The sequence below is a fragment of the Balaenoptera ricei genome, chromosome 12 (genome assembly GCF_028023285.1).
Source record: "Balaenoptera ricei isolate mBalRic1 chromosome 12, mBalRic1.hap2, whole genome shotgun sequence".
In the NCBI taxonomy this organism is placed as follows: domain Eukaryota; kingdom Metazoa; phylum Chordata; class Mammalia; order Artiodactyla; family Balaenopteridae; genus Balaenoptera; species Balaenoptera ricei.
Window position 1 is genome coordinate 17,478,642 of NC_082650.1, and position 23,629 is coordinate 17,502,270.

The 23,629-nt window shown below is 45.5% G+C and overlaps 1 protein-coding gene across 6 annotated transcripts in view; it reads right to left on the reverse strand.

Moving 5' to 3' along the window:
* Window positions 1–23,629, reverse strand: part of SASH1 (SAM and SH3 domain containing 1) — a 308,428-nt gene that overhangs the window by 71,953 nt on the left and 212,846 nt on the right. For all 6 annotated transcript variants that reach the window (XM_059941034.1, XM_059941030.1, XM_059941032.1 and 3 more), the window contains one exon: window positions 569–609. In XM_059941034.1, coding sequence (XP_059797017.1) covers window positions 569–609 — 41 coding nt within the window. The remainder of the gene's footprint in view (window positions 1–568; window positions 610–23,629) is intronic.

A 23,629-nucleotide genomic window follows, 5' to 3' on the forward strand; every position in this document is an offset into this window, starting at 1 on the left:
GCACTTATGCACCTAATCATGATTACTTTGCCAGGCTTTCTTAGACCCAAACAGAAGAAATGTTACAAAATCAAGAGTGGATTTTATAACACCTTAATTGTGCATGATCTTTCATTCAAAAGTTCCAAATAGAAGGATTTATCCTAAGGACGTGATCAGGGATAGGCTCAAGGATTTTTAGTGGTAGCATCATTTCTCTGTGATAGAGAAAAAACTGCAATCAACTTACATGCCCAGCAAAGAAGAGATTGGTTGATTCAATTATGGCACATCCAATATGACAGAATATTATGCAGACTTAAGAATTTTACTGTAAAAAATACTCAATCATGTAGGAACACACTCAGGATATATTCAATTGTAGAATACGATCCATATAATGCTTTTTTGAAACCCACACAAATTCAGAAAAAGAGAGGAAAGCTATACATCAAAATCTTAACAATGTTTATTTCTGGGTGGAAGGATTCTTTGTGGTTTTTGTATGTTCACATACTTATGTGTTCCGCAAAGTATTAAAAGAAAATAATTAATTAAAAATGGTTAAACCAAGAAAAGTGGTACTGACCTACAGAGCTGTCTTCCGAGTGTGACTTATGAAGAGGATTCCTACAAAAGAAAAACAAGTGTGATTACCAGGGAGCTTTACCTTCATGTGAGGACTGAAAACCCTCCTAACTAGTGGTACCCAGCATCAATCAACTTAGGAGAGCCAGGGAAATTTCTACAGAATATTTACCAATGGCCTTCCCCAGCCATCTGCTGCCTTTCTAGAAACCGGCTTAGGTGCCATTTGTCAACACTAATTAAAGGCTCACTCCAGGGTAAGACCTATATTAAATGAAGGGAAAGGACTTCACTGGCTGATTGCTGAAGTGCCTTCCATTTCTGTGAATCATTATTTACATGTTAAGTTACTGCCATTGAGAAGTCTCTCATGTAAGTGGGAAAGAGAAGGTAAATAATAATAAGAATATAGACCCAGCAGATGAGTAAACTGGTCACCTGGAGGACAAATAAGGGGGGGTGCAGGGGTTTGTGGACATCAAGCAACAGGAGATTGGATGCCCCAAGTAGGGGGGCAGCTAGGATGTAGCTCCTCTGGTCCCTTGCTGCCATCTGGCAAGTGCACTACGTGTTTCTCTAGATCTTCCAATTTCAAAGAGAAGCCAGAAGTCTACATTTCTTTTACAAGAGCTCCACATTTTTAAGGACGGCAAATAATTCAATATTTCTAAAAATGTGTCCAAGTTCATTAACGCATGTCTGGGCATCAGATTTGGGCCACACCCTCCCCGACCCTAGCTGCCAGTGTGTGACTGTGGATACAGATGAACTCAAATAACCTGAAAAGTGAACCCGGCCTCAAACCCAGGCGATAAAGCCTTTCTCCAGAATATACATAGACAGATAGCAACTTAAAGGAAGAAGGCGGGGAAACCAAAGAAAGTTAAAATTGGTTCTCTCAAAAGGGGAAGAGTAGAGGTGAAGCATAATCTTCCGCTAGGTGGGTCCAGAGCCGAGAGGGCAAGTTCAGTGTCCCTGAGCTTGCTGACCAGGAAAACCAGGAAGAAGGAACCTGCATCGGAACAGAAGCAGGGATGCTCAGGGGGTTTACACCTGAACCTTCACTGCTCGTACATCCACCCGGATGGAGGGTGGAGGTGGCATCTGGCGAAACACTCTTTAGTGTGAGAAAGCATGGGAGGCCAGAGTTCCACTGAACCAATCAGGAAGAGGAGCAGAACGTCCCCATCACTTAGCAGTGATTTTCTGCCTACCTGGCAGGTAAAAAGAAGGACCTCTAGAACTTAAGGTGACCAGAGAGGGGCAGGGGGCTTCCTCTCCTGCAGAGTCACCTATGATAAGCCATCTCTCTTTGGAACAGCTGCATCGACGCTGGCTGACTGCTGGCTGCCGTTTGAAGACTTGAGCCCTGTAAGCGCCTTCAGACCCCACATCTGCGAGAAGAGAATTGTTTCTGACTAGCACCCAAGCCTGACAGACCTCTACTGTCCATGAGGGGATAGAGTAAGAGCAAAGAACAGAAAACAGGGGAAAGGACTTAGCTGCTGAAGAGCTAGACTTGAGGCCTAGCTTCTTGCCCTTTCTACCACGCTGCCCGCGCAGAAAACGTATGGAAAATCTACCTCGTCATCACATTTCGCCACATTTAGCTTCTAGGATATACTCTCCTCCCTCCAATCCACACACACAAAAGAAAATCCCTAAACATATACTTACTTGAAAGGTTTCTATGAAATAGCTATTTCAGTTTCCTTCGTTCAGCAAAAACGTGTTGATGCTATTGTGAGTAAGGTACATGGACAATCATGAAGAAGTGGGACGTACAATGGAGGGAGGGTGACAAACATGAACAAAGTGCAGGCAAAGAAGGAGAAGCAACAGCAGAAGGAGGAGGGGGAAGGGAGGGGGGAGGGGACATGGGGTGGGGGAGGGGAGGGGGGAGGGGACATGGGGTGGGGGAAGGGAGGGAACATGGGGTGGGGGAAGGGAGGGGGCGAGGAAGGGGGAGGAGGATGAAGACAAGGAACAAAAACACAAGCCAGGAAGGTGCTCAAGGCCACAGAAGTAGGAGCAAGGCAAATACCAGCAGACAGCTGAGTAGAGAGTTGGCTAGCTGACTGGGGATTAAGGCAGGAAATCCTTCGAAAATAATATTTATGCTAAGGTTTGAATACTTCCATTTTGTTTTTTAAATTTTACTCTGTTGCATTTGTAGCTCAAAGTCATGGTAATACGCCTCAGCCCAACCCTACTTCAACTGGCCATGATCTACCAGCACCATCACCAAGCTTTCTGTAGATGACCTCTGATGGCAAAGGAGGTGGCACATTTATTTTTATACTCACACTGAGGACCTAATTGCTTACAACCAACTATATCAACTATCCCTAGCTCTTGATAAACTACTTACCTATGTAATAAACTAAAAATATGTATATGTCTTTCACTTTTTCTAAAAGAAATATTTTCATGGGAAAATGGTCTAAAGAAGTAGTACTTTTCTTCAGTCCTTTGTTGATTTAGAGTAACACACTTCATCGAGTTGTAAGGAATTCTGCCCATCATTTAATCCAATCCCAATTTTACAGAAAACCATGGTCTCCAGAAATTACAGAAGTGGCGCACGTTTCTGGTTACAGAACAGCAAGGAGCTGTACTGAGGGATCGCTACCCTGGTTGTCTTTCCAAAATACACAGGACTCTCCCTATCTGCATGAAGTGTATATAAAATTGCCTGTCTCAGTATGATTCTTCAAAAGTCCAAAGGCTCATTTCTAAGTTTTCAACCCATTTTTCACTCGTTCTGCCCAATGGGAATATCTAATACCGTAAAAACACTCCAAAATTCATACTACAGAAAAGTTATGCTCTCACTATTACATAGTTATCACAAAATATAATTGTATTTTCCTCTATAAAAAGCTGGCTTAGAACTTTTTCATTATTTTTATCTACCTTCTTCAAATTATCATGTGTTTTGAATATTTACCCTTGGGTTTGCATTTTTGATCTATTTGTTACATAAGAGGTGCTTCTTCTAGTCATCATTTGCATTTCCCCCAGAATGCCAGCAGATGGCACTGTAGCTTCTTTATTCAACTTGCTTATGGTAGCCAGTGGGGATTTTGTATTTAAAATTTCACCAGTTCACAATCTAGATACTGGTCAAAGATAGCAAGCCAATGTTTCATAAGCACGAGCCCCCCCACCAGCTCATCAATTTACAAAGGGGGTAAAATGATGCCATACCAAGTTTAATTTGGATGCAGTGAATTTTCCCTGCAAACAGAAGCTGGCAGAGCAGCAATGCAAAATGCTATCTCCTTTCTCCTTGAGACTGATTATAAAATTCATCCAGCAGGAACAAAAATCAATGATGTCACCAAATTCCAAATTCGGATGGCAGCATGTGGAAGGGGTCGTTTACTGATCTCCTGGTGGAAGAAATTAATGCTCAGAAGTCAGTTCCAAAGAGGCCTCCTCAGGCTTCCCTGCTGGCGTAGTGGTTGAGAATCCGCCTGCCAATGCAGGGGACATGGGTTCAAGCCCTGGTCCAGGAAGATCCCACATGCCGCAGAGCCACTAAGCCCGTGTGCCACAACTACTGAAGCCTGCATGCCTAGAGGCCACGCACCATAACGAAGAGTAGCCCCCGTTCGCCGCAACTAGAGAAAGCCCGCGCGCAGCACTGAAGACCCAATGAAGCCAAAAATAAATAAGTAAAATAAATAAATTTATAAAAACAAAACAAAACAAAGAGGCCTCCTCGTAATACATCCTTCCAGCCAGATACTGCAGACGAAAATGGCAGCCTATTTCTAGCCATCACTTTCACTGTCAACAGGGTAAAAAGGATGGGGATTTCCATGCAGATTTCAACGACTGGGAAGCAATAATTAATATTTGGTTGCACTTTGAGAATCTATTAAAGCATTTAATAGTTTTGCATTTAAAGTCTCTGAACTCTATCTTAGTACATTTTCTTCAATAACTACTACTATTAGACCCCAAAACTGCATAAGTGTAAACTTTCCTCAAGACCCCTAAAACTACTCTAGTCCTCCCTGAAGGCCAAATTCATTTCAGAAAATTATAAGGAATACATGAATTAGCTCAAAAAATCAATTTAAGGGACAGCATCCCCAGAACTGAGCCAATTCTTTTCATCCTACACTCCAGTCTTTAGCAAATTCTTTGTTAAATTGCTTCCTTCCTTCATTTTCACTCATTCATTTATTCATTGTTTCTTTCATTCAATAAATATTTATCAAGCTCTCATTCTGAGTCTGGCATCCCTGCGGCACTGAGATCATAGCAGTAAATAAAAGATGGGTAAGATCCCTGTTCCCTTGGAGCTAGGATGGGGGGTGCAGATCAAGAAGTAGGGAGAATTCTAGAAAGGATGGACGGAGAAGGCCTCTCTGAAGAGGTGACAGGTGAGCAGATACCTCAATGATAAGCTGGCATGACATCCACTCCCTCCACTGGGGAAGACTGGTAGGGAAAGAAAGGAGGAAGTAAGAGGTCTACTTTGGCCACGTTCAGTTTGAGGTGCTTGTTGAACATCCCTGCAGAGATATTATAGAGATAGTTGGATATGTGAGTCTAAGTTCAGGGGACTCATTGAGGACTGGAGTTAAGAATTTGGAAGTCACTTGGATATTTGAAGCCAGGAGACCAACTGAAACTGAACAGAAGCTGAGACTGAGCTCCAGGGCAATCCAATTTTTATGGGTCAGGAAAAGAAGGGGAAGCAGGCAATGGGACCTCCGGGGAGGGGCCAGTGGAGAGAAGGAAAACCAGGAAAGTACACTTTTACCTTTCTGGCTAGACTAATACTAAAATCAATTTAACACAGATGATACTGCTGCCTCAGACGCCATACAGGGTAAATTCTAGGTTGCTCTATTTTTCCACTGAATCTATGGTTTCACAGCAGAGATCCACATAAGACCAGAGTGAAAGAGGAAACTAACAAAGGTCAAAACGAAATTCTTTACTACGTTTGTATATAGGAGTCCACCTTGTCTAAAGACACAGAGGTGGTCAGAGACTTAACTGTGTGTCTGAGTCCAAAGCTTCACCCACTTCACTGAACATATTGCTTCTCATTTACGTAAAAGAAAATCACATCACATGATACACTAGCCTGGTTCTTGGGTAAGTTCCTGGAATGACACTCAGAAGGATTTGTGAGGAGAGAGCATGTTTTCAACCCCAAATGTGAACATGGCCTATGAGTTTATAAGAACTAAGTATTTCAAAAACACTTTTCAGGATTCGGTTGTGTTACTACTGCATGGTCCTCTTGTCTGCTTGTCGAAGGAAAGGAAGCCACATCATTTGGCTCAAACCCATTTTTCTTCTTCTGTCTATTTATAGATAAATAGCCTAAGGTACCTCCAGGCAGAGACAGCTCTATCTCGTTGTTACATACTTAGGCTGGCACACCAAAAAGGTATAACAAATGCCCACGCATAAAGGAATTTCTAAAACAGACTTTGTGTTTTTGTTCTGATGGACTGTCCAGAAACTTCATTGTAACCAAACAAACAACAAAAGAAAAACTGTTCTGACCTCATTTCTAAGAAAGGACCATGTGTTATATGTTACTGGAAAATGTATACTTAAGACGTTTTAAAGGTTCCTTTATCTTGAGTCTCCGGAAATACACTAATATATATTAGTTTATTTCCTGCTGGATTTTGAATCAGAGCTTTTGCTGTGTCTGGGTCTTTGCCTGCATCATCCCCTGGCCTGCCAAGGCAGTCCCCAAAGCCAGCAGCAATTTTCCTCAAGATGCAGCAAAAGGACCGAGGCATCTGTGTTATTGAATTATATGTGCATGGGGGAGGGAGAAGAAGGTAAATGGGTTGAGGGCCTTTTTAGTAGTTAATATTCTCTTTTCCTTTATTCTTTTTTTTTCTCATTTTGGCCGTACCACGTGGTTTGTGAGATCTTAGTTCCTTGACCAGGGAATCGAACCTGGGCCCCAGCAGTGAAAGCGCCAAGTCCTAACCACTGGACTGCCAGGGAATTCCCTTCTTTTGCTTTATGCCTTACCTAAATATAACAAACTACTCACATTTATATTTTTCATATTTAGTGACAAATCATTTTGTGTAAAATAGGTAATTCCTTAATTTGACATTTCTTATTATCCTTTGGGTAGCAAAGGTATTTTTCATACAGAAGCATTTCTTCTCTATTTAATAGAAATAAATATGAAACAAAATTCAGCTCATACTATCCACTGTCTGCCATGAAAATTTAAGGGTCACCCCTTCCCCAGCCATGGGGTGAGGAATAGGGGGGTCCCCAGTGCTGGGCGCTCACTCTTGGGGTTGGGGGGACGCAGGGAGCAAGTGCCTCCTTAAATTCCGTGCCCTCTGTAATCTCTTGCTTTACCTTTGCTTTACCCTTGATGGGGCCCTTCCCAGCCAATAACCATTGTATTTCATACACGCACTGGAAATTAGCTTGCCAATTCACTGGCTGGGATGGAAGGTAACTCTCTTGCCAAGCGGCTGGCTTATTGTTAGAACTCCCTGAATATTCAGTACCAATGACAACTGACAACGCTGGTGACATGTTGTCACCCTGGTGAACACTCTCCATACGGGCTTTTTCTTTCATTTCACAGTCTATTCCTGGCCTGTACTTTCTGGCTTTTTGTTGCAAGGTCACCTTCCTAAGTGATCAAGGCAAGAACCAAATCCAAGGCCATGGCCGACACTGCACAGGCTCAGAAGTCAGGCACACCCGTGACAGCGCTGCCGCAAACCTAAGCCGTATTTTCCTTTTTTATGTGAAGTAAAACTGTGGTGTAAAAACTGTGCCTACCTTAGTGGGTTGTTAGGAGAATTACAGGAGACAGTGAATATAAAGGGCTTATGGCAGTGCCTGGCACTTGGTGAGTTCCCAGTAAATGCGACCTCTTATAACTGCTCCCCAGAGCCGCCTCAAACACGTGAATATGCTTGGTCTTTGGGCAGGATGACACCAGCCTCATCCCACTGAGCGCTGCCGCTACTCAGCCCCTATTCTAGACTCCAGCAGTTTCTGAATCACCAAGGTTCCTCTTTCTTATTTTTCTTACATTAACTTGCCTCAAAAAATTTGGATGGATGTAGTGATTTCTCTTCCTCTTCTCAATCTCACTTCATACAAGCAATTCATGTTTTTCTCAGAATTCAAAAAAAAAGACAGAAACAAAAACCATCTAACACAACATTGTAAATCAACTATACTCCAATAAAAAAATTTTTTTAATGTCATATTTTCCAAAAAATAAAAAGAAATCACAACAACAATTGAACAAGATGCCAACACACTTTATCCATTTTTTTCAGCATAGTATAATTAATATTTGCTTATATCCTACTGTCTTCCTTAAGCAGTAAGAACCGAACCAATTTAGCTGACTGTGTTCAGCACAGTGTATACTAAATAATTCTTCATTTATGTTGAGTAGATTTCCATATGGATACATATCATGGGAAATAATTAGGGCCCATCAATCATGTAATATTAACTCTCCAAAAGAAATGGCAGGGTTTCCAGGTTTAAGTGTGAATATTGTCCCAAAGCAAGAATACCACGGAATTCCCTGGCAATCCAGCGGTTAGGACACCTCGCTTCCACTGCAGGGGACGTGGGTTCGATCCCTGCTTGGGGAACTAAGATCCCACAAGCTGCGCGGTACAAGCCCCGCCCACCCCAAAAAACAATACCACCCAGTCTTTAATTCCAATTTCAAGAGGGTCTCTTACCACACAAATCAAATTCTCACACTTGGAAAGTGCTAAAAGAACATTTGAAGAGTTTGAAATTTCTAGCCCTGAGTTTTGGCCTCTTCAACTTTTTCTTATTCTACCCTCTGCTTTATAATATCTTTGGTTTTAAAACTGCCATCAGAATCACTGTAGGTGAGCCTATTCCTTCCATACAAGATGTCTCAAGAGGAGAATCTTATCCAGAAAAACAGAAAGACACAGCCAACCTGGGTGTGCAGCTTGACTTCTAACAACGATCATTTTTGTTATCCCTCAATCCTCTGCTAATTATACTAGGGATGTGGAAGTTCTAGGTATTTAAACAAGATCTTTTCTGCTGCAAAGCATGCCATTTTTTTTTTTAAACACTAACTGCCCTCACATAGTTAGAATGGACATAGTGACTCCTCTTCCACTTCTCAATTGCACTTTACGAAAGCAGTCCATGTTTTCCTTAAAATGAAAAAAAATACACGAATGATTGAACATGATGTCAACATGGAGATGCATGGGCAGCTCACTGGTATCTAGACATGAATGACATTATCTCTAATGTTTCTCTGAGGCCACGACCCAGGAAGCAGCCCAGCACAACGGCTCACAAGGTGGGTTCTGGAGTCCAACTGACAGTGTTCAAAGACAGCTCTACTGTTTACTAACTAGCAACTCTGGACCAGCCACTTAGTCCCACTGAATCCCAGTTTCAGCCTATGCAAGATGGGGACAATATTATTACTGATCATATGGGTTTTCTAGAGGTTTCAGTGAACTGTGCCTTGCATGGTGTTTAGAACATGCCTGCACGTGATAAGCACCACCACCAAGAAGCCAGCGATGACGGCTGCTGGCCTCTGCTCTCACCCAGCTCTCCTTGTGGGGTCAAGTCTCTCGTAGTCCTTCTCTAGAATGCACTTAGTTTCTCAACATGGAAGGGGTTGGTTCTCTGGCACCTCAGAGGTGACCAACAAGCTCTCCAGGCCAAGAGCAGGGCTCCACCCCTGTTGGGTCTGCAAATCCTTCACAAAGGTGCATTGAAAGAGATGTGTGTCCTTTCATTCACCAACTGGTAATTTATGCCGAAAGTTAATGATGCAGGACACTGTCAGAAGTTTGAGTTTCTTGTCTGAAAAGCAGCCAAAAGCCATCTCTCCACAATGGAGGCCCATGGCCTAGTTGTGTCGTTGCCACAACTTCACTCCGGCTAAGACTATACAAAGTGCAGAAGTGCAGAGCTCAACATGCCCACAGATGGGTGCTGGGGGCAGGGAAAGTCCAACCTGGGATCGCAGATGGTCATCCTCCAAGGTTTCCAAAGCCTCTCAGTACGTCTCCTCTTTTCCATTTGGGCCATATTCTTCATCTGTGGCCTGCTGGGTCTAACCTGTCTAAAACCTTGCTGTGGATGCCAGCTGTGATGCTCATGGCACTGCGGAAAGTACCGGCATCTATCTCAGCACCGAGAAGTTATAAATGCCTTCCCAAGTCCTTCAGATTTAGTCACTTATCTTCAGAATATCCACGTGACACAGTGGAGGCTATGTAATAGTATCTTTTTATGAAAGTTCATATAAAAAGGCATCAATAACTAATCAGTCTCTTATAAAAACCACCAAGGATGATTTCTTGCTCAGTGTTTCATGTTTGGTACAGATAATGAAGCCCTCTGCAGCTGGATGAAGGAGATGCACACAGCATGGTCCATACCTTCAGGAGCATACAACATAATTCGGTAGATCATACTGACGCACTGCGAGATACGAACGGTTGAGTGAGTGCTCATCACTGGCAAGGCCGGTTGACTTCCATTTCAATATCCATTCTCGTCTTCATTCTTACTGAGAGAACCTTGATTTTGCTTGGGTGGCAGTGTGCCCTGTTAAATTACTCACCCACCCACACTCCCTTGCAGCATGTGGAGGCCAGGTGTCTGGGTTGCCCGAGAAGACATAACTGGAACTTTACAGCAGGGTGTTTCTGGGAAAGCTAGTGTTTTCACAGTGAGAAGAAATGACTCAGTTTTGACACATCTTTTGCCCTTTGCCCTCCCCCTTGGTCCTGCCTGAAACATGGGCAGAATGCCCCAGCAGTTGTCATTTTATTATAAGGAAGAAAGTCACATACTAAGGATATGGGAGTAGAAGAAATAATTCTTTGGAATACCTACCTCCAGACTCCTTGCTATATGAAAAGAATATGCCCCCGTGTGCCTCAACACTGCAGATTTGGTTGTTAAGAAGTAAAAATGACAAACTTCTATAAAGCATTGGTCTGGGTTTATCAAGCACATTCATATATATCTCATCAGATTTCAGGCTTACAGAGACCCTGAAAAGAACTAGCCCCATTACATAGATGGAGAGACTGAGGCCTGGAGTACTCATGGAAGTGACTTGTCCCTAAGTCACGGAGCTGGGGCTTAAACTCAGCTCTTCTGACGTCCAATCCAATGTCCTTCCCACTAAAAACCAGATTCACGACACTGTGAGCCTGAAGCCAAAATGATGTGCATTTACTGGCACTGACAGTGCAATTTAAGTTTATGACTTGGCCGCAGGAGGCTGCAGCCCCAGGTCAAGCTCTGACTTTCGATGTTTCCTCAACAGGCATACAAATTAAAGCGTTAAAAAAAAAAAAAAAAAAAAAAAAAAAAGAGGTCTTGAACTTCTGTTCATCCTCGTTTTGGTGTAAACAGTAAAAACCAATGCCTTCCTTTAACGGCCTTGATGCAAACTTTAATTTTTTTTTTTTTTTGGCTGCGTTGGGTCTTCATTGCTGCACGCAGGCTTTTCTCTAATTGCAGCGGGCAGGGGCTACTCTTGGTTGAGGTGAGCGGGCTTCTTATTGCGGTGGCTTCTCTTGCTGCAGAGCACGGGCTCTAGGTGCGCAGGCTTCAGTAGTTGTGGCACACGGGCTTAGTTGCTCCGCGGCATGTGGGATCTTCCCGGACCAGGGCTCGAACCCGTGTCCCCTGCATTGGCAGGCGAATTCTTAACCACTGTGCCACCAGGGAAGTCCCAAATTTTACATTTTATTTAGGTTTTTATTATCTTCAGAATTACTAAATTACTGTCAAAACCAAAATAAAACAAAACAGGATTTTATCACATTATTTTCACCACAAAAGCTAGTTTTTATAAATTGAGAAAAAAAAACCCTGTAAGTAGCTTTGTTTACATTTTTAATGGCTGCTGTTTATTCTGTAAATAGAGCACAATTATTCTTTCCTTCTAGTTATTTCCCCTTTAAAATTTACTGCATACGTGTAATAAATATGTGGTCCAAGAAAGGCTTTTCTGCAAGGAAACGTGGCTGAGATTTGAGGCTGGCTGGATCAACAGGGAAGCACCTGCCTGCTCCTCTGGAAGGCCGTTTGGTTATCAGTATGCGTGATGCAGGACCCAGCTCAGGAATGGGTATGGCAATGGACGGCCACCCTGCCTGGTACAGGGTGCATATGGGGTAATTTATCCCAGCAGAGGCTGGCACAGTATGGAAAACCACCCTTTGGTATTCTTATCAAATTTGCATGGACCAGCAGGGAAAGCCAGGCTGCAAAGAGCTGGCCCCTACCAGCCAGAGCCTCAGGATGGGGAAAGGGAGCGGGGAGATAGGAGGAAAAGAGGCTCCTTTCAATGATCTCTTCAGTCTGTTTCCATGGCGATGGCTCCGGAAGCGGGTCAGAACTTTCTCAGTGGAAACAAACAGTGGCTCCCATTCACCATCACCCAAGCCACGCCGGCCACACTGGCCACTGTGCCATCTGGACACAGAGGAACCTGGGGAGGGATGCGGGGTCCAGGGCTGCCAGCCTTTCTTCTGTCAGCTGTTGGGAGGGGAGCAGGGGAGTCAGTGAAGCTGCCTCTGAAGGCCAAAGCTGGAAGAGCTGCGGGCATGCAGGGCCCTTCCTGGTGGTCTGATCACGTGCTGGAGGCACAGGGACCAACCACCTTCTAGGACAGGGGCGTGGGAGCCACTGCCAGCCCTACGTCTCCTGGCTGGCAGCACAAGGGATCGGGTCCTTTCCACAGCAACCACTGCCACAGTCTTTCTTTTGTTTTTTTTCACTTTTAATTCCTTCAGACACAGCTGATGAAAAACTTTTGGATGTTATAAATACTATGAAAATGGGAACTCAAGCTTTCCTATCTTCTCAGATCTCATTTTTTAAATTGAGGTACAACTGACGTATAACCTTATATTAGTTTCAGGTGTACGACACAGTGATATGATATTTGTATATATTGTGCAATCACCACCACAGTAAGTCTAGTTAACATCCGTCACCATTCAGATCTCATTTTTAAATCCCCACACATCTCCTTTGTCACATCCTCGTGCCCTCCACATTCATAGCCATTAAGGGGCTGCCGACATCCTCCCTGAACTCTGTAATTCCGCTGGCCGGTCTCACTTTGCTCTCGGATTGCTTCACATCCTTCCTCCTTCTGATTCTGTGGCTTTATCTGAAGTGACGCACGAGCACCTGCTAGAGATGATTCGGACACCAGGCAGCACTGCCAGGGACACCATGACGATAACTGACGTCCACCAGCATCATCTGAGCGGCCCCGGGATCCACTGGTGACTGAGGTGTGGAGAAGAAGCACACAGCTTCAATCCGACTGACAAGAAACAGGTTTTGGCAGAGGTTCATAAAGCCAAGCTGCTGCTTGAGAACCTTCTGGGAAACTTGTTACAGGCTCCGGAGTTCCACATTTGGAGAATCCAATTCATTGGGGCTGGGCGGGGCCTGAGGGTCTGTCTTCAACAAGCTCTCCAGCTGACTCTGCCTTGCGGACGCGCTTGGAACCACTGCTGTAACCCAGTAGAAAATGGGAAACGCGTGCCCCATCCTTCCTTCTCCATCCCCTCCTTGTATCCTTCTACTCCACCACCTCCAAAATACAGAAAGCGGTACTGCCAGTGAGATCTTCAGAAGAGAATACAGAATACACTAAGATAAAACAAGCCGCCGATATGCTTCAAGCGTTATCCTGACTGTGAGGTTTTATTTGGACAAAGCTTTTAGAGAAGGTCGGGGGCGGGGTTGAGCCCTGACTTGGGGGGAGCTGTGGTGGATCTGCAGTCCATCACCTTAGCTCAGCTGGACTACGTTTCCCAGATCCCCTCCCCCGACAGGGTCAGCGTGGGCCCCGTGAGATGTTTCACGTGAGGTGCGCAAAGCAGAAGCGGCGTAGTAGCTGTTTTCTTTCTGGGCTTCAGGGTCAGTGCAGGGCATGAGGCCCTGCTGAGGCCAACACATGTCGTCACGTGTCCCCTGGGTCACTGAGTGGCAGGGCAGCAGCTGGGCTGCAGCGCTCGCATTCCTGCCCAGTCTCCTCCTCGGGGTCTCCGATCCTGGGCCTGTGGCTCGTTTCCCTCCCGGGGAAGGACGCCAGCCCCTCCTGCAGGTTCCTGACATTGGAGGCTTGCTGGGCGGTACTGAAGATGACTGGGTTTCAGCCCATCCTTGTAGGCGGCAATCTGTCCTCTCTCCTCACTTTCCCACATCATTTCTGCCCCAAGTGCCAGTCCTGCTGACTTCAGGCCACATCACTGGACAAAGAGGAAGCAGCCTCCACAGACACATGAGGTCAAAATGCTATTAACGTCTGCTTCTCCAACAGAAGCCTGACTGATAGGGAATTTACGTGGCTCTCGGCCCCGCCCCTCCCTGCAGGGGTGGACTCTCCCTCCTCCTTCAGTGCCTCTGCACTGTGCCCACAGGGCATCACACCACTGTGTCTTGTCTTCTTCGGGGTGTCAGAGGACGGCGACCTTTCCTATCCTGTTCATCTTTCCAGGGCCTAGCATACTCGTCCATACAGCCGAAACATGAAAAGTGTTTATTCAATTAAACTTCACTAGAGGCCTAGCCCATCACTTGTCTTCCCTAAGTGCATCCATCCTTGTGTGGTCCTGGGCGTGGAGACTATGATAAAGGCCTGGCGCTGTCAGATAAACAGACCTGGATTGGAATTCCACCACTGCCTCAACCAAGGTTTGGACTCGTGATCTTGGTGTGTCATTTAGTCTTTCTAAACCTCGGTTTCCTTAACTGACAACTACCATTTACATTATAGTTTTGTTAGGAGGATTTACACACACGAGTTGTAGGTATGGGTCCTCCCTTATTCCTGCCAGGAAAGGAATGCTATTTATTTACTGATAGCCCCCCTCCTCCCCGGCCCAGTGTTCTGGTCACCTCTCCTGCAGGACAGACAATCATCAGTGGTCACCTCTGCATGCTAAGTACCTCCTGGCAGTCGCTCGATGCAGCCCAGGCACGTGGACTCAAGCTGGGCTGGGTCAGCTGGAGGCTCCCTCGCCAGCCGGAGTTCGGGGCCATAGAGTTTTCAGAGGGAAACAGCTGAGGTGGAGAATTCTGGCACAGCTGCTCTTACTTGGAGCCCCAGCGTTCTGGAATGTTGAGCCCCTCAAATATGCTGCGCGATGGAGCACACACGTGTGTGGCACACAGCCGCCCACACAAACACACATTTCAGCACGTTGTGACCGCACGGGCTCTGTGAAAGCGGTGGTTGTCTCCCAGCCCTCCCCCACCCTCCTATCTTCGGGGCGTTGAAAGGACAGGAAAGCCCATGGGGGAGAGGCGCATTGTAAGTGACCGTGGCCACTACGAGCTGTGTGTCCGGCACCATCTGCTGAGACGCAGGATGGAAACCACAGGTGCACTAACGTGCGGAGCAGCACCCTACCTTCTGCAGCTGTGGAGAGAACAGCACCTACCTAGGCAGGCACGGCACTGGGTATTTCACACAACCACCCTTGAAGGAGCTTTTATCCTGCACGTTTTATTGATTAGGAACCTGAGGCTTGGAGAATTCAAATCCCACAACTAGCAGAGCTTAAATTCAGGCTCAGTTTCTGTCCAACACCAAAGCTGACATCAAGCGACAGCGAACGCGGAGAGCCCGCGCAATGCTGGCCGGTGCCCGGCATGCTTCGGAATGGGTCAGAAAAGGAGGGATGGCCCAGGCTAGAAGGAACGCAGAGACCCCCTGACTCAGACTCGCCGCCGTGTCCCTGGGAGCTGAAGCCTGGAGGGGTGACAATCACAGACAGACTGGAAGCCCAGCCCCTTGCCCTCATGTCCACAGCCTTGGCAGATGGCTACTGCTCAACTGATTAAAGCAAAGGAATACAGAATACATATGCCGATGCCTGGCTCTTGGTGCAGCCTATTTATTTTCTGAAACTTAAGTTTGCTGTCTGCCTGTCTCACCTCGCCCCCTCCTCCCCGTGAGCTCCAAGGACCAGACACTGGGGGCCCGAGTCGCCTTTGGTGCTGCTCTAACGGGCCACGAGCGCCCACCTCCCTTTCCTGGGGGGAGAGTGGGGACACATCCACCTGAACCGGGCAGAACCGACTTGTGAGCCATTCTGAAGAACGTGCCTCCACAAGGCTGCTACACTCCTCACACGTGCTTTCTCCCCACGGGAAAGAAGTGGTATTCCCCTCCACACCCCACAGCTCTGCCACAAACAGGATGCGGAAACGGGATGCATTAGTCTCAGCTCCGGGGGACACGGCTTGACCTGGATTTCCCAGCAAACTCGCAGGCCTCATCAGCAATTCTCACTGACTCTGGTCTGTTCCCAAAGAGGACTGATAACCAATCACCGTGCCTGTGGGCTTCTAGAGCTCACGTTTACCAATGAGAAAGAGAGCCCCGGCCCGTCACACAGGAGTCCACACGACCACAGGCCTCAGCCCCTGCCCTCAGGGGGCTTCCACAAACGGATGAAGCCTGAGCCCCTCTCCTCAAGCCCAGGCGCTGGGAACGAGCTAACTGAGGAAGAGGAGGAGGTCCCGCTTCGAAAAGAACTTATGAAATTTCTTACACATTTCAGGATTTCTTTTTGAATTGACAAAAATACTCCAAAATTGACTGTGGTGACGGTCACAAAAACCCTGCGAATATACACTCTAAAACCCACTGACTTGTATACCGTTTAACAGGTGAGTTATATGGTATGTGAACTATATCAATAAATCTGTTACTAAGAATAAAATAAAACAAGTGTACTTTCCCAACAAAATTGCAGGTTTAAAACATTTTAAGGATTTTTAAAATTAATATTTTGTGTGCTTCTCCATACCATACCTTTATCTGGAGATGTTATGTGGTCTGTTATTTCTGATTAACAGAGGAGGGAAAATCTGAGACAACTTGAACAAGACTGCAGAATGGAATCGGGTGCAAAGGTGAGGGGCAGCTCTTAGAAAGAGATCTGGGGATCTGTGGAAACTACCATTCTCTCCACTACATGTTTTTTAGAATGCTTTTAACAGGTGTCTTTTTAATGCTAATATTCACAAGCAGAAAGCACTGACTTCATATGACACTGCTATCATTTTAGGGAGACACTGGCATATGCTAGCTAACAGGTGAGACCAAAGTAGGTCTTCTGTAATTCCAGTCCTGGAGATAATCCAGTTTTAATCTTACTTCAAAGTATTGGGGGCATTTAATAAATTTGATGCAAGTATTTAATGAGCACTTGCTCTATGCAAACCACTGTTCTGGATATTAAAGAAAATCCAAAGAGAGGAAGAGAGTGAGTTCATGGCCTCAAGGAGCTCACGATCATGCTGGGTAGGGTGGGATTAGAAAAGTGCACGAGGGGCTAGAGCCAGGGGCAAGGGCATGAACTAGGGTCAGACGGGACAGACAATGATAACAGACATGATTGCTGAGCACTTATTAGATGCTTGATAGCTTACTGAGGGCAGTACTGTAATGTTTATCCTCATTTTATAGTCGTGGAATCTGTAGATATAAAGGTAAGTAACTATCCAAGAGCTGACGAGCTGGAGGAAAGCACCTGGATATGAACCCAGAGAATCTGCTTTCAGGCCAGGCATCTTAACCCCAAGGCTACAATGGCACTTCGACCAGATTAGGACTTTTGTCTCTTGCTCTGGGACCTCAGGCAAGGTAATTATCCTCAAAAATAGTACGTATCTCAATGAGTTCATGAAAAATTCAATGAAAACATACAATAAAAGTGACTAGCACCAGTGCCCAATACACATACATAACCCAAGAAGCAGTGCTATAACGTTGACAACAATGATGATGATGACACATGTGACAGTACGTTAAGTGACATCAAATCCACACAAAATTGCTACTGGATTCCAAGAGGTGGAAAGAATACAGCCGGCGACGGGATTGAGAAAGCATTCAAGGAGAAGCAGTCCTTAAAACAGGACTTAAATGAAGGAAATGCTTTCAAGGCAGGAACTCCAGACAACCCAGGAGGCATCCGGAAACAAGAGCGTCCCGTGGGTCTGGAACTGGGTCATGTGGCTGGGAAACTGGCCGATGCAGCAGTAAAGATGGGCTGGTGCTCTATGGGGGTGGGGGGAGGGGAGGAGGCACGGGGGCGGGTTTTGATCACGAAGGTGAAAACCTGCAGAGATCCTAAATTATAAGTGTCCCTGAGGGGATCTCAGCATCCTCTCAGTGTGACGGGACCTAATTGCCTAACTGTACTTTAGGGAGTAACTTCCTGAATGCTCTTCTCCAGTTCATGAGAAGAGCGTTAAGGGTCTCACGTGGAGTAGTGACGATGAAAAGGAGGGGAACAAGGGAAAGTTATAGAAGTAGGGAGCAACAAGATTGGGCAGTTAGGTTTTGGAATCGTGGAAGAAGAGCGGGAATAAGATGTAAAGGCTGCGTGAAGTGTGGAAAGTGGTCCCTAGGACAAAAGAGGGGACATATGGACAAAGAACAGGTTGTCACAGTGAGAAGGAAGGATAAAGAAGGGGTGGTATGTTCTACCATAAGAATGTGCAGGGCTTCCCTGGTGGCGCAGTGGTTGAGAATCTGCCTGCCAATGCAGGGGACACGGGTTTGAGCCCTGGTCTGGGAAGATCCCACATGCCGCGGAGCAACTAGGCCCGTGAGCCACAACTACTGAGCCTGCGCGTCTGGAGCCTGTGCTCCGTAACGGGAGAGGCCGCGATAGTGAGAGGCCTGCACACCGCGATGAAGAGTGGCCCCCACCTGACACAACTAGAGAAAGCCCTCGCATAGAAACGAAGACCCAACACAGCCAAAAATAAATAAATTTAAAAAAAAAAAAAAAAAAAAAAGAATGTGCAGCTTGGGGTGACTGGAATCGCAATGAGCAGACATCCGGCAAAAGACTGCAAACAGGCAGGTCACCAGATGGGGGGATAGGGCAGAGGGAGAGGCGTAGATTTGACGTGGGTGCCCAAGGCAGTAATTCAAAGCCAAGGGTGGGGTAGGTATCTTGGGAGAACTTGCAGGCTGGATGAAAGCTCCAGGGGAACAACCAGAGTAAGGGGTGGGCAGGGAAGAAGGGAGCTGCCAAGAGTGGGCATAAAGTGAGGGGGGAGAAACTGTAAACCACAAAGTCATGGACACTAAGGGCGGAGAGAGCAGCGTGACCAAAGGGAAAATCAGTGCCAAATGCAACAAGCATCTGCGAGGGGGAGGGGCCTCAGACCTTGGAAAGAGCATCTCAGCAGGGAAGGAAGAGAGGGGTCCAGCTTTAGGGGAGAAGTTTAGCAACTAGGAAAGCAGAGAAATGGAATTATGGTTTGGGAGGATGGAGAGATTCTCATGGGGTGGAGAAGAAGTGGCATGTACCAGTGTGCGCTCACCCACCCACTCACGCATTCATCCAACATTACTGAAAGCCTTTTATGTAAAAGATCCTGGCCTTAGCGTGGGAGGTGACACACTCACACACACACACACACACACACACACACAGAGTCACCACGTAGGAGCACCCATAAGTGCAGCCCACTGCAACAGCAGCAGGAGAGCTCAGGGGTTATAGAGTCCAGCAGCGGGACGCTTCACCTCCATCTGCAAATCAGGGAAGACTTCTGGGAGAGGCAAGACCAGAGCTGAGCTTTTGAGGTTGAATGGAAGAATTTCCCTGGCGGTCCAGTGGTTAAGACTCGGCGCTTCCAATGCAGGGGTCCCACATGCTACACGGCCAAAAATAATAAAAATAAGGTTGAACAGAGCTTGCGCAGGTAAGGGGGGTGGGGAGGATGGTAGGAGTAGCGGACAGGGCACCCCACCAGAGGAACAGCAATCAAGAGGCTCAGCGTCCGCGGGAGAATATGGCCTGTCTGCGAGATTGCAGGAGCTCCACCCACCTGGAGCAGATCGAGGGAGAAGGCAACCAGGCAGGCAGAGGGTGGATGTGACCAGGACGCAAGCAATCGGAGAGGAGGTAGCAGGTGACACAGAGGTGGGTGATGGACCAAAGGGGACACATGAATGCCTGCTGGGGCTTCTTCTCTGGGGGAAAGAGGAGGGGAAGACAGATTTTTGAGGGGGAAAAAAGGAAAGTTGACACCTTCCAAAGAGTCACCAGGACTTCCCTGGCGGTCCAATGGTTGGGACTCCATACTTCCAATGCAGGGAGCGCGGGTTCAATCCCTGGTCGGGGAACTAAGATCCCACATGCCATGTGGCACGGCCAAAGAAAGAGTCACCAGCTTGCCAGATGAAACAGTTCCGAGAGTGAAGGAAAGCCAAATGGAATAAATGCTTGCATAGAATATTTATAAACTCTATCCATTTTATCCGACCACAGAACACAGCTCCCTCCCTTTTATTATATCTTCCTCTTCCATCATGCTACTATATTGTTTGGGCTTTTTCACCACAGGTAATGAAAGAAAGGGGAACTAAATCAGAGAATTTTCAACTCTAGTGAAAGACTTAGTAGAAAAGAGTTTATAAATATTGGCTAAGGTGAAGTTTTGAGATTTATTTTGGACCTTCCTGCCTCTATAGATAAATGAGACCCAGCTTATATAAGAATAAAACTTGTTCCTACTTCCAAGGGAAACCGAAGTGGAGGTTTTAACTGCTGCTATTTACATAATGCTCATGAACTCAATTCACCTCTCACCTCTCTATTTGCGTAAGCAATACAACTACAGGTACTTTGGAATTAGACCTTAGTTGTTAGGAGCATGAATTCTTAAGTGGGAGCCAATCTGGGACCTGTCACATATTAGCTGTGTCGCCTTGGGCAATTTATCAACCTCTCTGTGCCTCCGTTTCTGCATTTGCCAATGGGAATAAGAGCACCCAGAACAGTGCCCTGTGCTCATAGGGCACTGGTGCTCTGGGAACAGATGCTGCATGAAGAAATGAGTGGGGTAAAGTGGAGTGCGGCGTACAGGGTTTCTAGGACAGCTTTGTAAGGGAAGTGCTTTTGGCTTTTTGCCCTTTTACTTCCTTCCCTTTACCCTGCTTCTCCTTCCCTCCTGGAAGATGCAGCAGCATTTTAAAACTGGAGGGAGGGAGGGAGGGAGGAAGGGAAAGGGAAAGGGAAAGGGAAAGGGAAAGGGAAAGGGAAAGGGAAAGGACAGTCTGAGTTCCTGAAGGCTTGCTTGAGCCACAGTGCCAGCCCTGGACCTACCCCTGAACAAGAATGTATCTAGTGAAACTTGTACTAGTTTACGCCACTATTTGTCAGGTTTTCTGTTACCTGTAACTAAACTTTGTTGACTGAAGAAAAACACACAACATAAAAGTTGCAAGTTCAGTTTTATTTGGAGATCTTACTGAAGACTATAGCCCAGGGGACAGCCTCTCAGAGAGCTCTGAGGAACGGATCCTAAGAGACAAGGGAGGAACCAGGATATATAGGATTTTTGGGGGGGGGGGGGGGCTGAGAAAAAAACACATAGTTGAACATCAAAAGATTACTATTAATCACCAAAAAAACCAGACATTTCAAGTTAATTATTTTAGTGGCTTTCTATGTATGGGAAGATGCAAGAATCTGGGCTCACTGAAATTATTCCTTAGGTATGCATCTTAACTAATAGGGCCAGGATCCAAAGCACAGAAGGTCTCCTGGGTTTTCTCCATACAGAATTCCCTGGGGTGGGAGGCACTGCAGTGGCTAAGGGCTCCATCCTTACAGAACTGGGATGGAGGCAACACATTCCCGGCCCACACCCACTCCGAACAGGTACCGTTACAAAGATGTTTTCCAACCAAAACGGCCTGCTCTCAGTTATTCTTGAGAATAACTGGTGAGTAACAAAAATTTTAACTAACATTCACCTTTGCAACCAGTCAACACAAATCCAAGATTGGTGTAATAAGATGGATAGTCTCATCAATAGGCAATGCAAATAGATATACATAGAAGAGGTTCAAATTAAAGCTCCTTTGGCCTCCTTTATTATATTTTCAGTGAAAGCATAGGGAGGGCCCACAGACTGTAAGAAAATTAAGGATGAATGGGGACTTTGTCACACTGGGAAGGGGAGTGGGAGGGGGGCGGCTGGCAGGCCCATTCCCTCCCTCCCCCCCCCCCCCTCTCTCCATCCATCCCTCCGTCCATCCCTGCTTTCACCATGCAGGTTCTGCACATCTAGACGCCAGATGGGCCAAGCCAAACAGAGCCCAAGCAGCCCCCCACTTGTCAGGCTACCCAGGTGCTGTCAAGCCAGGTATATTAGAATCCTCACTGCTGGTCTCCCCCCACAAAACCCACCTCCTGGGTGTTTTCTTGCCAGAGTTATATTCCTGTAACTTAAGACTTTAAACCTTGTGAAATGCAAAATACCACTGGGAGAGGTGATGTATTTTTTAGAAAACAGACATTTGCATCATAATTAATGCCTGATACTTTTCTTACAACAGGTTTAACTGGGGGAGAAGGGAGGGCAGGGGTGCTGAGGCCACTGAGACAACTGTGGGGAGAGGGGGGACAGTGGATCTGGAAGGGCCCATCAACCTCTCAGCTCCCCTGTTACCTGTTGCCATCATCTACGCCTCTGCTTCTAAGGTGGTGCTGCTGTTGGATTTGTCCACTTTTGTTTACTGAGTTCTCCTGCCTTTTGAATAAAAAGTAGAAGAAACCATCTGCCAATAAAACAACACTGCTGACTCAGAAGGATATTTTGGTTGGCAGAGACTCTGCAGACACTCACCAGACACAACCAATTGGTTTGCCAGGTTGTCCTCCAGGGCTTGCAAAGTTACCAGCAAGGATTTTCATTTGAAGAATAGCGGGATTTTGCATTTCAAAGTACTTGCATTTTCAAGTAGAAAAATACAAATAATTCAATATAAACACTACATCAAACCTACTCAGATTATAATCTGACCTTGAGCGTCCAGGGTGATACCTCATGTTTAAAAAGACAAAAAAAAAAAAAAAACTTTGGAAGATTGAAATCCAGAATAATCATCAATTTCAGAATAAGTATCACCATTTTGCAGCCATCACAGTGAAAACTGGTTCAGGCAAGAATCATTAAAAGAATCTAAAACCATTAGGTAAAAATTTAATGAGGAACAAGACATTTACATAGTGTCAGATTATCTCCCCACAGAATATTTATTAATTACAAGGGAAAATTGTAACTTCTTAGAAGAAACCTGACAGACATCACTCTAACCAAAAGATCAGAATTAATATCACCAACGATGGGACAAACTGACATCATGATGTAATGCACTGGGGAAGCCACAGCACCAGTAATGCATTACCTGAATCTTAAAAAAAAAACGAGAAACAAAAAAAACCGCAGATCAAGAAACATTTCACAAGACAACTAGCCTACACTCAAAAAATATCACAAAGAAAAGCCAAGAAAGCCTTTCAGATTAAATGTGCAAGAGACATGACATGTAAATGCCATGAGCAATTTTTTTTTAAGTGCTGGATTGAAAAAAAAATGCTGTAAGAATTATTATTGCGACAACTAGAGAAACTTGAATATTAACTGTATATTAGGAAAATCACTATTAAATTTTTTAATTTGGTAATTATATTGTGGTTCTCTACAAGATTGTCCTTGTCTTAAGAGATACGTGCTAAAGTATTTAGGAGTGAGGGTCATGAGGTGTGCAACTTAGTGAAGTAACAGTAAAAATTAATGATATTACATAAGTGTGTGTATATGTGTAGAAGAGAGAGACCAAGCATGCAGATTGGTGAGTCTAAGTAAAAGTTATATGGGAGTTCATCACACAATTCTTGTAACCTTTCTGTAAGTTAAAAAACTTTTCAAAAGTTTTTTTTTTTAATTGAAAGAAAAAAGAGTGTCATTGTTTTCGAAAACCATTTAAAGGGAAGTGGAGGATGAAATGGACTGAAATTTTCAAATTCTTCAGAAACAACTAAATTTAAATAAACTATTTAATTTAACTGAAGCAGAGCGGTAGTATTACAGATGGGAGGTTGGGGATTGTAAGCAGCAGTGTGTGTGTGTGTCTGTGTGTGTCTTTGTGTGTGTGTGTGTGTGTCTCAAAATTGTTAACCTCAGGAGGCTG